The sequence below is a fragment of the Limulus polyphemus genome, unplaced genomic scaffold, assembly GCF_000517525.1.
Source record: "Limulus polyphemus unplaced genomic scaffold, Limulus_polyphemus-2.1.2 Scaffold867, whole genome shotgun sequence".
Taxonomy (NCBI): domain Eukaryota; kingdom Metazoa; phylum Arthropoda; class Merostomata; order Xiphosura; family Limulidae; genus Limulus; species Limulus polyphemus.
In genome coordinates this window covers 134,309-151,849 of record NW_013666477.1, presented here as the reverse complement: position 1 = coordinate 151,849, position 17,541 = coordinate 134,309, and the positions used below count along the sequence as shown (strand labels likewise).

General features: G+C 36.9%; 1 protein-coding gene across 1 annotated transcript in view; it reads left to right on the top strand.

The window, feature by feature from the left end:
- The window catches only part of LOC106460944 (ski oncogene-like), a 58,048-nt gene that overhangs the window by 30,667 nt on the left and 9,840 nt on the right, over window positions 1-17,541 (top strand). Inside the window, exon 2 of the mRNA XM_013920701.2 lies at window positions 15,102-15,316. Within this exon, the coding sequence (XP_013776155.1) occupies window positions 15,102-15,316 (215 nt within the window). The remainder of the gene's footprint in view (window positions 1-15,101; window positions 15,317-17,541) is intronic.

Genomic DNA, 17,541 nt, shown 5'->3' with positions numbered 1-17,541 from the left:
CCCCCTAACCACCTGGCCATGCCAGGCCCATTTATAAAGTTTACTCCCCTTCTCATTTCTGTTACTTTCTCTATTATGCATGCATGTAAGGTGATCCTGAAGCCCGTTCCTAGCAGGGTGAGAGATTTGAAACCGAAACGTAGGGGTCGATTATTTTTTTTAAATATATATATACTTTAAAGGAAGACTGGGATGTTTCGTACTTAAAAAAAAAAAAGTTGTATTAAATTTTAGGGGATGGGGAAGGAGGTGAATGGGGTTCGTTCTAGTGTACAGCATGAACATTCTGTAGCTTTTATTACATAAAATATTTATGTAGATATTTTGACCAGCACCAGAAAAGTAGTCGTTTGATATGTTTTTATTATTATATCTCGAACCAGAAACCCATAACACTTATGACGGAACTTAAAATGTACCAATGGGCAGTAATACTATCATCGTATAAAAACTCCCCCTGGTGTCAGTTTTGCGCGTTCAATTTTAAAAAAATCTTTGAAGCTGATGCCTTACTTAGAATTTATGATTTGTTTATTTTTCGTTAAGCTGAACAGTGCACGGTGGACTATCTGCGCTGTGTCCATTGCAGGTATTGAACCTCGAATTTTAGTATTACAATATGTGGGGCTTTCCGCTCAGCTACTGGGTGGCATTTATCAAAGAACTAAATTTCCTGGTGTTTCTTAAATGAACCAGAAATAATTAGTGTCTATCGCATATTAGTTGTGTGAATATATATCACCACAACATCTAAGTATATACTAAATGTAGAATATATTTTAGATTGCCAATGAAACAAAATTGAAATATATTACCATTTTTCGTGTATTGTATTTTTATGATTTTCACAAATACAGAAGTTTTGATAAAATCATTTTTCTACGAGCGTGTATACGCATATGAAAAACAATAGTTTGTTTCCAACAACAACAAAAAAATCTCACGAATCTACATTTTCTGTATATTTTTATGTATCAAACATAACTTTCTGTTCTTACATAAAAAAAAAAAAAAAAATCTTTAGGCTTAGTCATCAAGAGCTGACGATATTACGGTACTTTTATCGGTGATGCATTATGTAGGATCTTCAGATTTTTGAAGTACTGATGTAGAAGACTTTGCTGATAATTATAGAGTACATGCGGAATGAATTGAGGATTTCTGGGATAGATTTTTAAAGAGAGCACGTGCTTTCTTCTACGCTGTAACTTACAAATAATAATATTTCAGTCTTTCTATTGTTGAGCTGAAGGAAGTTTTGCGTGACAGAAGTAATAAAGTGATTTTACAGGGAAACTTGAGTATGCTGTCTGTTGAGGTAAAACACGCACGGTAAAGTAAAGGCACGTACGTAACCGTTATTGCAAGGAGAGACATAATACTAGCTCAAGCACTTGAAATTCCACTCGAAATAACGTACGTTTTTATTAGATTGCCATGTAACGGCTACGTTGTTCGAAAATCAAATATTTTAAACTAATAATCAGGACGTGGCTATCCATTCGCGTTGTACATACTAATTAGACAGTGGACTAATTAATATTGAGCACGTGATTGTTACATTCGCTTTACTGTTTATTAACGAATTTTACAAAAAAGAAAAAAAAGAAAAAAGAAAACAAACTTATTTAAGTAATATGAATGATGGGCTGATTACAACGAACCGTGTATTTTGAGGCGTTCTAGCTATCTCCGTTCTGATTACACAACTGCACTATATCGCCATTCTTTTTTTGTTCTTGATTTTTAATACATTGTTAATTAAGAGTGGTAGTTTATGGAACTAGTTACTCGTGTTTGTTGTTTTAGGGTAAAGCTACACAATGGGTTATATGGATTCTATCCACCGCCGGAAATCGAACCCCGGATTTTAGCGTTGTAAGTCCATAAACTTACCGCTGGCTCACCGGGAAGGGGGGGGGAGAAATAGTTTGCAAGGACTGAAATGCTTATAAAAAGTGTTTATATGTACGTAAGATCATTACAATACAAGAGTTTTTGATTAAGTATACATATCATAATATACTATAACAACAGCAGAAGATCTGCAAAAAAACACACGTTTCTATGATTATCACCTAGCACATACACAAGTAAGATATAGATTCCTTGAATATCGACCTCAGGTGACCTATGCACACGAACATATGAAATGTGCTTGAAAGATAAGTGCCGATTTACGTCGTTGTAATTTATACTCTTTTGTAACGCTTCCATTTCTCGATCTATCTATCGGGCACCGCACGCTACTGTGTCTGGGTTGGTTGCCCACGCCAAATGCTTGTTGTCATGGTAACTGGCGCCAAATAATAACGCTTAGCGGTCGCCACTTTTCTAAAGCTTATTTATATATGCTGACAAAGCGCTAGAAAATTTAAAGACTGCAGTGGTAGCAATTCGCAACTAAAAGCACGCATGGCGACAACGATATTGACAAGGTTTCTCATACCAGTTGATGTGCAACGTTTTAATTAATGTAGAAAGCTTAATAATTGATGTACAATCCAGTCGTATTCAGGTCCGAAGTAAACCTGTATTTAACACCACCACCATGCTTCTTTACTTATTTCGGCCTCAACAACACGTATTCAGGTCCGAAGTAAACCTGTATTTAACACCACCACCATGCTTCTTTACTTATTTCGGCCTCAACAACACGTATTCAGGTCCGAAGTAAACCTGTATTTAACACCACCACCATGCTTCTTTACTTATTTCGGCCTCAACAACACGTATTCAGGTCCAAAGTAAACCTGTTTTTAACACCACCACCATGCTTCTTTACTTACTTCGGCCTCAACAACACGTATTCAGGTCCAAAGTAAACCTGTATTTAACACCACCACCATGCTTCTTTACTTATTTCGGCCTCAACAACACGTATTCAGGTCCGAAGTAAACCTGTATTTAACACCACCACCATGCTTCTTTACTTACTTCGGCCTCAACGACTTGTTTTATACACCATTCAAGTCTTGAATATGAAATACTGTAACACGATAACATAGTTTGGAAGTCATAATCGATGCCTGTGAGAGTCACTGAAACTATTAGCATACACTGCAGTACTTACTTTATGTTATTATTGATGATATGTGAAATGTTGCATTCAAATATTCTAATCATGTTTTATTTTATAATCTTACGTAGTTGTGTTTAGAAGATAAATGTAGTATTTTGGCTAATTCTTCAGTAACCGCAAGATCACATTAATGGAGGTATTCAAGGATTTTGATTCTTGGCTAATTTTGCAGTAACCGCAATATTAGATCAGTGGAGGTATTCATTTCTAAAGGATTTTGATTCTTGACTAATTTTGCAGTAACCGCAATATTAGATCAGTGGAAGGTATTAATTTCTAAAGGATTTTGATTCTTGGCTACTTTTGCAGTAACCGCAATATTAGATCAGTGGAAGGTATTAATTTCTAAAGGATTTTGATTTTTGGCTAATTTTGCAGTAACCGCAATATTAGATCAGTGGAGGTATTCATTTCTAACGACGACGAGTAACTCTATGTTTTTTTTTTTTGTGTGTGTTTTCTTTTTGGAAAAGATTGAGGGAAAGAAAAGAGGAGATAGAAATATAAACATATAAACAATAGATTATTTTCCGTGATTATAACAAAGCTATTAGAAGGTTATTGCTATTGGAGAGGGTAGGGAGTTGCAATCCTATCAAATTCTCTTAAACGTTGAATACAATACGACGATATTTGTTACATGTTGACACAACATGCAGCCATTCGAACCTGCATACGATCTCTAGATCTCTGCGGCCCGGCATGGCCAGGAGGTTAGGGAGCTCGACTCGCCATCTGCGGGTCGCGGGTTCGAATCCCCGTCCCACCAAACATGCTCGCCCTTTCAGCCGTGGGGGCGTTATAATGTGACGGTCAATCCCACTATTCGTTGGTAAAAGAGTAGGGCAAGAGTTGGCGGTGGGTGGTGATGACTAGCTGCCTTCCCTCTAGTCTTTCACTGCTAAATTAGCGACGGCTAGCGCAGATAGCCCTCGTGTAGCTTTACGCGAAATTAAAAACAAACAAACTATATCTCTGTTCTTTCAATCTTTAGTTTTAAAGGTTTTAGCAAATTTAGACTGCTAAGGACGTACACTGACGGAAGAAAAAAAATAATCCTCGATAGACATGCATGATTTGCTACAAACAATATGCATGGAAGCGTATTTAACCGTAAAAAATTTAGGCCTATAGATAGCGTATTTAACCGTATAAAATTTAGGCCTGTAGATTTATTATTTATTTCGTTTGTGGTATTCTCTAGCAAATATTTCATAACTTCGTTGAAAAAGTTTTGCAGGATATTTATTCAGACGACTTTCAAACAAATTTTACTCTACTTTCCAATCCCTCCCCCTTCGTTATTTTCGTTCACTATAAATGTTTACCTTTATTAAAGTACTTAAATCACCCTAGTTAGTGCTTAGAACTAACAACGGAACTTAATGCCCCGACTTATGTTTTGTACACGTACACCCCAATGTTAATTAAGATTAATTTTTGTAATTAAGTGTAACAGGTTTTGCTGATGGTAAGCGCACGTGATTATTGTTTGATGTTGTATATGAATGAAGCAAATCTTGCTCATCCTTCTGGAAAACGTGAAGTTCTAGTCTCAGAAGGTTTTAGTTGGGAAGATTTATGAGAAAACTTGGACATTAGTGATAGGAGAGTTTGTAGCTAAAGAGTTTACAAACAGAGAATTCAAAAGCGGGATAGTCTTTTTACTTTGTGTAAGTCGAGTCAATGATATTGGAAGGTGCAAAACATTGGGAAGAGGGATGACAGTCGTAAATGAATAAACGTTGTTTGACAATCAGTAAGAACGCTCTGAAGTATTATTCATCAATTACACGCAATAACAAGTACCGTATTGTACGTACAAAATAGAAACGAAGTTATTGGCTGTATATTACAAAATCGCCATGCACATTTAACATAGCAAGCGTTTGGAAATGGGTTTTTATACTGAATAGAAAAATACTAAATAAAAAATTATTGCGACCAAGATAGTGGGGGATGGGGTAATGATATTCAGACTCCCAATTTAAATATTGGAGGTCGCCTGTTGTGAGAAAGCTCAAGTAAAAAATGCTATCAGTTTTAAATTTTATACCCGAAATAAGTGAAAATTTGCTGTTTTATTTATACCAAAGAACTATATTTTCAAGCCACCCACCAAATGAATTACGACGTCCGTGTCATACTTTCATCATGACATAGTAATTAGAAATGGAATTACGACGTCTGTGTCGGAGTGTCACCATGACATAGTAATTAGAAATGGAATTACGACGTGCGTGTCGTACTGTCACCATGACATAGTAATTAAAAATGGAATTACGACGTGCGTGTCCTACTGTCACCATGACATAGTAATTAGAAATGGAATTACGACCTCCGTGTCGTACTGCCACCATGACATAGTAATTAGAAATGGAATTACGACGTGTGTGTCGTACTGTCACCATGACATAGTAATTAGAAATGGAATTACGACGTGCGTGTCCTACTGTCACCATAACATAGTAATCAGAAATGGAATTACGACGTTTCATCTTTCTTCATGAGTTATTAACTAGCGAGTTTTTGAGGTAACGGAATGCAATTCATGAATCCTCTCATTTACAGTCTGGCCACGCTAATCAGGCCCCCCCCCCTCGGAATATGGGGCTTCTTTAGCAACTTCTTCAGACTACGCATTTTCCAAGTTCTATCGTTGTCTTTATGTGTTCTATAGACCATATAAGAATAACATTTTAGAAATATCATGTATTAGGGTTGGTTTTTATCTCTAGATTTTTGCGGTGCTCACATTATTAGATCGGCCCGACATGGCCAGGATGTTAGGGCGCTCGACTCGCAATCTTCGGGTCCAGGGTTCGAATCCCCGTCCCACCAAACATGCTCGCCCTTTCAGCCGTGGGGGCGTTATAATGTGACGCTCAATCCCACTATTCGTTGGTAAAAGAGTAGCCCAAGAGTTGGCGGTGGGTGGTGATGACTAGCTGCCTTCCCTCTAGTCTTACATTGCTAAATTAGGGACGGCTAGCGCAGATAGCTCTCGTGTAGCTTTGCGCGAAATTCAAAACAAACAAACAAACAAACACTATTAGATGGCCCTGAAAGGGGTCGGAGCAAGTGCGGTTTACTCCGACCCTCGTGTAGTGTCAACAATCAACATTCACAGTCGACATAGCACAGTTCGGAAAGGAGGAAGAGGTCCCAGCGCAGCTGACCCTCCTAGGTCACAAAGACCTATCAGGAGGAGAGAAAGAGAGAGATAGTTTCTAAATCATTACGTTCTTTAAGATTTCAGTAATTCTTCCATAATGGGACGTTAAAGCTAGATGCGACAGATAATGAAATAAGAAGAAAATCGAGCTCTGAAACCGGAAACCCATTACTAACGTGCTGACCGATCTCGATGTCAAATTCTCTGGGAGTTGGATGTACCTTTGCTTCCTTTTGTTAATCTTGGACGATGAGTGCATAGTTTCCTCGTGAGATGAAACTCGTGAAACGTCTCCCACCGCGCATGGTTCGGTTTTTACGTCACCATCAGTACATACCATACAAACAGGTTTTAAACACCAACGAACAAAACCAGGAGGTTACAAAAGATTGTAGTCAACAGTATCATTATTAACGTAAAATGATCACGAGATGATGATCTCTGGCTAACAAAAAACAGCGCGAATGTTCTGAATCATAATTATATCTTGGAAGAAAAAAAAAGGTACTTTAGCAGCTAGATCTTTAAGGAGCCCTAGTGGCAATATTCATGAAACAAATAACAAATAAACAAAAACTGACTTTAAAATATGTATTCTACATCGTGATCTGCTAAGTAAACTGTCCCTCCTCCCAGATCACATGGGTCAGCGATAAGTTATAGGTTTATTCCGTCAAAATTTGGAATTCGATCTCTGCGATGGGCAAAATGTACATAGCCTGTTGTGCATCTTTACGATTATGTTTGTGTTTGTTTTAGAGCAAAGCCACATTGGGTTATCGGCTGTGTCCACAGAGAGGGAATCGAACCCAGGATTTTAGCGTTGTAAGCCCATAGACTTTGCTATTATAACAAACAGACTGGTAAATACAATCCTTTATTTTTTGTTCCTCCTTTAGTTATTGCTTAGCAATCTGATTCAATTATAATTTCTTGAGACTGAGAGATGTGGACAAGAAAGACGGCTGGCTCCATACGTCATGTTATGTTAGCTTGCAGGAGAGGGAAAGACTATGTGACAAACTAAATACACAATGTTAACTGTCCTTAATATAATATGTATTGTTACATCCTTGATTTTTGTTAAATGTATAAAGAGTATAGACAGTTATCTTTGTATAATAGTAGACAATTATCTCTTATACGATTCTTGTATAAAAAAATTAGATGTCATTTCATTTGCCCAAAAAACAAATTATATTCCTAACATTATAATTTAAAACTTTTTAAAAAGTATGTTACTATATGAATTCTATTGTATTACAATCGTAGCCCCCCCCCCCCAGTGGCACAGCGGCATGTCTGCGGAGTTACACTAGAATCCGGGTTTCGATACCTGTGGTGGGCAGAGCACAGATAGCCCATTGTATAACTTTGTGCTTAATTACAAACAAACATTTACAATCGTAGAATGATTTCCGAAGAAGACGTATGCCAAATATTATTGCTGTGCAACAAGCCGCTTTGAAATGGAAATTCAATCATGATTTTTATACACTTACGGAGGCCCTCAGGGCATTTGAATTATGGGTAAGTGGTCTGTTAAAATATAAATGGTATTTAATATATGATACTTAATACTATTTGAAAAACAACTATAATTAAATTCAATTCCAATTTTTGTTAAGCTATACAATGAGTTGTCTTTCCCGTGAAAAACTGGGGTCAGAGTCGACTTTCGTGTAACGAAGCGGGGTCGTAGCCTTAAATTTTATGAAAACTCGCCCAACAAACCTTTTCTTGTGTTTTCAGAACTAACAGGTGCATGCCACCTTCGGTCTTATCACTAGTCTAAGACAGGAATAATAAGCTGGGACAACTTTTCATAGTTATTGGTATAGAAATGTTAGAGACATTTAGTAAAAATATTATATATCAGTATAGTTTATTAACGTGAACTTTAAATGGCCTGCGAAAAATAGGGTTAATCGTTTTATATTCTTGTGACAGAATGTTTTATGGTTATTACTATAACATTTAGAAATAATTACAATTTACATAACAAATACGCTAGCTGCGTAACAATAACAAGCCAATTGGTCTAACTGAAGAGTCCTACCGTATTCTAACCAATAAAATTAAATCTTGGATTTTTCGAATACGAGACCTGATAGCACTGTATGACTTTTGAACTTTCCTGTCTATATAAGATGGTCAAATTTGTGTGTTAGTATAGATAGAGAAGAGTTAGAAAACAGCTTGTCTGGCTGAACAATTCTTGAAATTCCTATATAGATATAGGATCACTGTGTGGGTAAAGACATTTCACGACATCATGCATAAAATTAATCCTTGTATTACCGCTTAGCAAAATGACCTCTTTGCTATTGTCTGGAATGATTAAAAAAATGTATAAATCACACTGTGCAAACTGATCTCATAACATGTTTCTTGAAATGGTGTATGCAGTCAGATTTTGAGCACTTGAGTCATATATTTTGGAGTTATTAGAAACCACCCATGGAGCTATTTAGAAATCATCCACGGAGTTATTAGAAGACATCCACGGAGTTATTTAGAAGAAATCCATGGAGTTACTTAGAAGTCATCCATGGAGTTATTTAGAAGTAATCCACAGAGTTATTAGAAGACATCCACGGAGTTCTTTAGAAGAAATCCATGGAGTTATTTAGAAGTCATCCACAGAGTTATTAGAAGACATCCACGGAGTTCTGAAGAAGAAATCAATGGAGTTATTTAGAAGACATCTATAGAGTTATTTAGAAGTCATCTATAGAGTTATTTAGAAGTCATCTATAGAGTTATTAGAAGACATCCACGGAGTTATTTAGGTGAAATCCGTGGAGTTATTAAAAGACATTCATGGAGTTGTTAGAAGATATTCAAGACGACCTTACCGTATTGGGGAAGACACATCTGCTAGTTATATTTTTAGATCTCCTGTCCTTTTGTTTATTTGTCAAAAAAACAACAACATTTATTTGGATTAACAGCATGCATAAAATCACTAAAGGGTCACGATAAAATAATTCCGGGTCATTTTTTAATAAAAATACTAAAACATGGTGATTTTATAAATAATTTCAGTCAGTAAGAACTGCTGTAAAGAATACAGAATACGTGCTATTGAAATGAGCTTTCTGTGTATTAGTGCATGTTTGTATGTATAAATGAAAGAGGATTTTCTGTAGCCTCGTGTCTGTGTGTATGTACACTAGACACTTATTTGGTCACAACCTGGAGGAATGTGAGCTGATAAGATGTTTTTGTTCATTTTTTATTTATAAGAACGCGAACCTAGTGGAGCATGTCCAAATTGGCAGATGTAAAGCACGTGTCTGACCCCCACAGCTCGCTCGGGAAGGTGAATGTACTAGCAGTTCCTCTTCATTTTAACTCTGACTCATGGCAACCAGCTACTGTGATGTACACATATGTCGCGTGGCAACCAGCAAACGTGATGTAAGCATATGTCGCGTGGCAACTAGCAAATGTGATGTAAGCACGTATTTCGTGGCAACCAATATTGCTCGTTTGTTTGTTAAGTTTCGCGTAAAGGTACTCGGATTATATTCTGCGCCAGACGTCCCTAATTTTGAAGTGATAGACTATAGAAAGAAAGCAGCTAGTCAACACCACACACCGCCAACTCGTGGGCTTCTCTAATCGTTTGTTTGCAATGTTACCATCACACTTATAACGCACCCACGCCCTCAAAGTGCGGTTTTATTTTCCGGACGTAATAGAGTACGAACCTCGGGTCCACAGTCTAGCACGTAAACCATTGATCCGACGTTTCTGTCTGATGTTGTGCCTAACTTTGCAAAAATAGACTAAAGGGAAGACAGACAACAACATCCACTGCCAACTCTTTGGCTACCCTTATCTGATCAAGCAGTGTAGAGCTTGACAATCACTCTTATGGCGCACCCACGGCCTCAAAGTGCAGAGCGCGGTTATCCGATTCAAAGTCGGGTGAATTCGCTGGCTTTCATTCCCGAACAAGCAGACTTATTAGAATAAATGTGAATAATTTTTGCAGGCTTATTAACTCCGAGACATCACTGGTACACCCGGGACGGCATGGCCAGGTGGTTAGGGTACTCGACTCGCAATCTGCGGGTTCGAATCCCCATCACACCAAACATGCTCGCCCTTTCAGCCGTGGGGGGCGTTATAGTGTGACGGTCAATCCCACTATTCGTTGGTAAAAGAGTAGGGCAAGAGTTGGCGGTGGGTGGTGATGACTAGCTGCCTTCCCTTAATTAATCATAGTAATTAATTTCAAAAGAATGTGATAGGTTTGTTGTCAGGAGCAAGTGTTCGACTTGTTTGTATTCCGTTAACTGCCAGTGGGTCCACATATTGCTTTGTTTGTTTTAGCGCAAAGCCACATTTGGCTATCTGTTGTGCCCACGGTGGGGAATCGAACCCCGAATTTTAGCGTTGTAAGCCTTTATACTCGAAATCATCCATTTCCTATGTAATCCCAACAGTAATTAGTGGTATTAATTACGATATCGAGGGTATTTTTGTTTCATTTGTGCGTGTGATTCATATGTCAATAAAGATCCTGTAATCAATGAAGTTAGGAGCTCACTAGTAATTTGCTGCACGAATAGTTTAGAAAACTGTATCTAAAAATCTGATAGTGGTCGTCGACTCCATCGGCTATAAAATAACTCTTCGCAATCCCAACAGATGACACTCAGAAACAAACTGAAAAAATCCTGTATGCGTGCTATATTTCTGAGAAATCAATTTTATATTGTGTCGATTATATGAACACTTGCACTCTGCATGGGCAGTAAATGATGTCTGTTTCGTATAAGTGGTTTGAATCTTGACTGACCTAGCAATGTAACAGTCTACAGCTGAGTTTTAATTGGCGTGCCTCCTGTGGGCAGTGAAGGATGTCTGTTTTGTTTTAGTGGTTTGAATCTCGGGTGACCCAGCAATGTAACAGTCTACAGCTGAGTTTTAATTGACGTACCTCCTGTGGGCAGTGAAGGATGTCTGTTTTGTATAAGTGGTTTGAATCTTGACTGAACTAGCAATGTAACAGTCTACAGCTGAGTTTTAATTGACGTGCCTCCTGTGGGCAGTGAAGGATGTCTGTTTTGTTTTAGTGGTTTGAATCTTCACGCCAATTAAAACTCAGCTGTAGACTGTTACATTGCTAGGTCAGTCAAGATTCAAACCACTTATACAAAACAGACATCCTTCACTGCCCACAGGAGGTACGCCAATTAAAACTCAGCTGTAGACTGTTACATTGCTAGGTCAGTATATCCTGTGGGCAGTGAAGGATGTCTGTTTTGTATAAGTGGTTTGAATCTTGACTAACCTAGCACTGTAACAGTCTACAGCTGAGTTTTAATTGGCGTACCTCCTGTGGGCAGTGAATGATGTCTGTTTTGTTTTAGTGGTTTGAATCTTCACTGACCTAGCAATGTAACAGTCTACAGCTGAGTTTTAATTGGCGTATCTCCTGTGGGCAGTGAAATATGTCTGTTTTGTATAAGTGGTTTGAATCTTGACTGACCCGAGTTTTAATTGGCGTACCTCCTGTGAACAGATGAAGTTTCCAGAGAAAGTAAAATTGGTCTAGTGATTAGCGTGCTCGAACTACGAATCCATAATTCGCGACTCTATGATGTAAGAAAAAAAAAGCGCCCAGAAAAATGCCCGATAAAAATGACGGTCAAACCCCACTGTTCGGTCAGACAAAAGTAGCCCTAGAATAAGTAGGTAGTATGTGATGTGGATAAGCTGCCTTGTAGCTTTGCGCGAAAATTATGAAAAAAAAAAACGTCCCTCAGTGTATCAGCAGTATGTTTAAGAGCTTATAACGATAAAATCTGGGGTTAGATTCCAGTGGTGCACAGATATCCCATTGTGTAGCTTTGCGCTAAAATAAGGCCCGGCATGGCCAGGTGGTTAGGGCGCTCGACTTGCAATCTGAGGGTCGCGGGTTCGAATCCCCGTCACACCAAACATGCTCGCCCTTTCAGCCGTGGGGGCGTTATAATGTGACGGTCAATCCCACTTTTCGTTGGTAAAAGAGTAGCCCAAGAGTTGGCAGTGGGCGGTGATGACTAGCTGCCTTCCCTCTAGTCTTACACTGCTAAATTAGGGACGGCTAGCGCAGATAGCCCTCGTGTAGCTTTGCGCGAAATTCAAAACAAACAAGCGCTAAAATAAATTGACATCCGCACCATCTGGTGAATGAACTAGCAAGCCTCATTGGTTGAGGCATTTGTGGTCATTATTTTAATAAAACATTTGATTTAGTAAGTTTTGAGTTTTATCACACACTTATTTGTCTAATATTTTCGGCAATAGTGAGAATCCAGAAAAAATAAAAATGGAGGTTGACAAGAGCTAAACACGTCGGTTATTAGGATTTGTTTATGGTATCCAGGTTTTATCTTTAATTAAAAAAGAACTGAAGGAAAATAGATTTTCGTTATCAAGCATGGAGCTTTTCGATGTTGAAAAATACAGAATATTTGTGCTGGTTTTGTCGATGGATGTATATATTTACAACTACTGGTGTCTGGAAATGTTACTTAATATACGTCTGGAGAAAAAGGAGGCTTCTCATGTATGTGATTTTGAAAGTCAGGGATCATCTGGTTATTTCTTCGCTGATAATTTTCATGGGCCGAAGCGATAAAGAATGAATTGGAGAAAATGATTTAAAAACGAAAAGGAAAAAAAGAGCCAAATAAAACGATCGTACTCCAGAAAACTGAAAGAGCCGAGTGTAGAATATACAGAATTATTTTGACGTTAACAATAATTATGGTTAGTCTTCTAGCCACTGAGCTCAACTGTGGAAGACATAATGCACTTGTGTAAATAATAGATTATAATGTCCAATGTTTTAATTATCGTATGCCGGCCGCCCTATAGCCTAATGGTACATATCGCCATCTTTTGATAATAAAATGTCATATTTATGATAATTATATTTCTCTCTGTGTATTGGCCTGGCATGGCCAGATGGTTAGAGCGCTCGACTCATAATCTATGGGTTCGAATCCCCGTCCCACCAAACATGCTCGCTCTTTCAGCCGTGGAGGCGTTATATTGCGACGGTCAATCCCACTATTCGTCGGTAAAAGAGTAGCCCAAGAATTGGCGGTGGATGGTGATAACTAGCTGCCTTCTCTCTAGTCTTACACAGCTAAATTAGGGACGGCTAGCGCAGATAGCCTTGTGTAGCTTTGCGCAAAAGTCATAACAAACCTCTCTGTGTGCTTAACAATATACGAAACACGTGGGTGTATGTGAGTACATTGCGAATTATTTGGAAATTTAAAAAAATTCTTGTTTTAATCAACATTTTTTTGTTTAAATAATTCCTTACTATTAAAACTTAATAACATAGTACATTTTTCGTCGTTTAAAGACACCAGCTGCGTGGCTTGAGTATGAACATCAATATGTATCCTAATAAAAAATTTCTTCTGTATAAACAAAATGTTTAACTTGAAGACACATACGAAATTGTTTAATTATTTTTAGACAATTATATATTTTCTTACCAGTATCATAATTCACATTTTATTTGTGATAAAGTAACATCAATTTTTTTTTTGTCATTAACCAGCTTTATCTGTGACCTTTTAACACTACATTTAACAATTATGGGAAAAGATGCCGATAAAAACCGAAAAATACACCAACTTTTTTTGGTTGTTGTAATTGCTGTTTGGTATAAATGTGAACAAAATAATCCTTTTAGGTCGTCAGCAGTAGATATGAAAAGTAAATTAAACTTTTGAACATTTTTTAAGTATTCTGTGATTCTTGACAACGTTCGAAAAAGCAGTTCTAAGCACATCTCGAACATAGCGGGTCTCTAGAAATAATATCAAGTCACTTCAAAAACAAAAAATGCTCATAAATTTTAAATCCGTAGCCCTTCGACTTTCGACATGAAAACAGGGAGTTACTACAAAACATTGAAGTCTATGCTGCTTTAGGTAATAAAACTTCGAGTAAGATCATTTCTACTCTTTCATCAATTATTTAAAAAAACACACACACTAAAAGTCATAAATGTTAATGAATTTCTGTTGTATGTTTGTTTGAGAACAAAGCTTATCGTAGACGCACTGGGAGTTATATGTATTATTCATACATTATATTTTTTGTCTTTCTGATATCGATCAAAGGCTTCAGGGAATAAGATTACTTGCTTTAACATCCTTCAATGTAAATATATGTCCGGTTGAGTTAGTATTATTGTAATAATATTTAATAATTTAAAACAGAAGTCGTGTTCAAATAATCATTAAAAAAATATTGTAAAGTTGAACAACCTTACAATTTCGTTTGTGTGTATAAAAACTTCACGATTTTAAGGTGAAGCTGTGACGTTTGAGAATCGTTGCAAACATATATGGTTTTCTTTTTAAAACTAGAAGTTGTTTTCTATACATCAGCAGCCTTTAATTTCGTATGGAAGGAATTCGATGTGAAAAGAAGGTAAAAACTGTGACTTAAAATAAAAATAGTTGTTGAAAATTTCGTTAATCATATTGAGAAATATGAAATACTTCACTTGAGAGAAATCAGAGTGAGGGGAAATAAACGGACTTGCCTGGAGTGGGAAGTGATAATTTAGATTTAAAGGGACGTTCTCTTCAAATGCCTTAGAGGGTTAGTGGTAAGTTTTCAAAGCAACAGTGCTCAAATCCGGGGTTTGATTTCTCGAGGTGGTCAGAATGCAGATATCACATTTTGAAACCTCACAGCCAACAATAAACTATTTTCAAAGACTTAACTTGAAAAGAGAAATATATTTTGCAATGATTTATTATTATTCAAAAACCCTCTTGTTTAAATCAACGAAATATTTTGTGTTTGTAGGCGATTTTAGAAGACAGAAGTTTTCCGAAAAGGATAAAGATCAAAGATTCTTTTGTCAACTCCTTCACTTACCCTTCTCTATCCTGGGATCCAGCCTTAGCCTACCTATACGACGGATCTACAGATGGTTCTTGTCCTGTCACATCTTTCAAAACGTGGCCGGTACCCACGCTAAAGCAACCCATTTTACCACTACCTCCAACGTCCAGAGGAAGGTAAATATTTCCCCTTTTGTTTATAATGAGTGTTAAATTCGAATTTCAACAATTCATGAGCGTCGCCAGAGAGCTCGTAAGGTACGTAAGGACTACTACCTCTTTGAACCTCAACTGAATTTTGGTTGTCAAGGAAAATAAAATGTAGTGTTATAAAAACTGCTGAAAATGACTTTATAATTTCCCCGAAAGAAGGCCCAATCCCGCCTGGAGGGGGGGTTATCTGTTTTAACCACTCGCACCACTAAACAGTAGTGTGTTGTCTGTCAGTCAGTTAGTAAACACTAAAATGACGTCACATAAGGGACGCTAACGTTGCAATTTGTACTGTCGTGACGTCAATAAAACATGCGCATACCATGAATCACGAGAAAACTTATGCACTTTGTAGGCTACAACACAGTGTGACATATGAATTTCAAAAGCAAGAAATAAAAATATCTGTTACTCTTAATTTTGGTTTTATTTACTCTTGAAACAGAACACTTTCGGGGACCCTGCGGAAGTACATCGAGTTTTTTATTTTTAACCCCTTTCGTTTGTTAATGTGTTTCTCCAGTTGGATATAATCCTTGCTATGGACAATGCACTATACTGCTACTGCTTCAGGGCTTACGTAGGCCTATATGTGTTATTGATTTCAGACATATCTATCTTGAAGAAATACTCGTGACGCCCATGTAGAATGCCAGAAATTTTGAAACGTTAGAATTATTTCTGTCTACTGTATACATCTGTTTGTATTGTTGTTGATTCTCGTGCACAGTAATGTTGGTGTGATTTTTGAAGTCTGCGCGTGTATTTCTCTGACATCATTGCATGGCAGTTAGTTTGAACATTGTTAAATTTAAGGGTTTTTATTTTGTATCATTAGTGTAGAACAGAAATTAGCTCCTAGACTCGTTAGATTGACGTATATTTATAAAACTTGTAATAATTTCTTTATGCTTTTAAAACCACTATTTAGAGAGAGCTATTTAAATAATCTCAAAATAGAATAAAACAGGAACAAAGAAACACCACCACCACCACCACCATTATCATCGTAAGTTATGTTACAAAACAATTTTCAGATTATAAATGACGATTGTGTGTTTGTATATGTAGAAGATGAAAAAAAACGCCCACTACTGAATGATTTTCCTTTAAGAAAAAATAATGGCAGTAACTTTTTAATATATTATTATAAAAGTTACCACCACCCCTATATTTTATACCGTTTATGGAAGTTTAAGTTGAACTCTAGCATAATGATTTATTTAGGGGGATTGTGAACATGCTACATGTTTCAATAGAACACTGATTTGTCTCCTTCAAGATATGTAGTATGTTCCCCCCAAAATAAATCATCCATTACGTTTATAAATCGTTGTTTGCCAATGTATTAATTTATTAAAGCTACGTATAGAGAAAGGATATATGGAAGTTGTTCCCAAATGTTTCTGCTGCTGCCATCTATGTATGATTCTAAGCGATATTTTGGTATTTCGGCTGACGCTATTATTATTTTTTGACCGGTGAAAGTGAAACTCCGTTATTATTATTGAATTTATTTCAGCAGTTTGGGTTATCAGGTAATTGGAACATATCTTTGATATTCTTTCAGTATTTCCCCCAGTCTCTCAGCAAGCCTACCTTCAAGAAAATCACCACTTAAAAATAAAGTCTGTAGAGTCGGATCAGTGACTGAGACAGAAAGGTAGAGCGACACTCTTAGTTCAATATTGATGATTTCTTACTTCAGAATGATAAGCTCAGTATTCGATAAACTAAAACCACCCTGGTCACATCAAGATCAATTGATGTCCGATTACCCTCATCCTAGGTTTTATATTTTTTATGATAAATAAAAATTTAGTAGAACATTGTTCTCTGTTTAATTGGGGTTTATCTCGAGCGTCTGGCTGTTTGCGTGTCATCCTATTTAATAAAGTTATTGAAATATCGTGCTTTAGTACAATAGATGAATTGGTTATTCGGTTATTTGTTCTCTAACTTTTAAGGGATTACTTTATTTAACGTTGGTGAGGATATTAGGTTAATTGCTAATAAAATAATATCGAGAGTAAACTTGACAAGCTCTAGAAAACTTGACCTGCCGAAAAGGAGTAAAAACAAAGTACAATTAAACGGAGAAATATGTATTATACTGGGTTTCTCTAAAAGATATTTATATCCAGACAGCGGTGTATTAATATTGTTACGACAGCGGAAGTCACGTGACG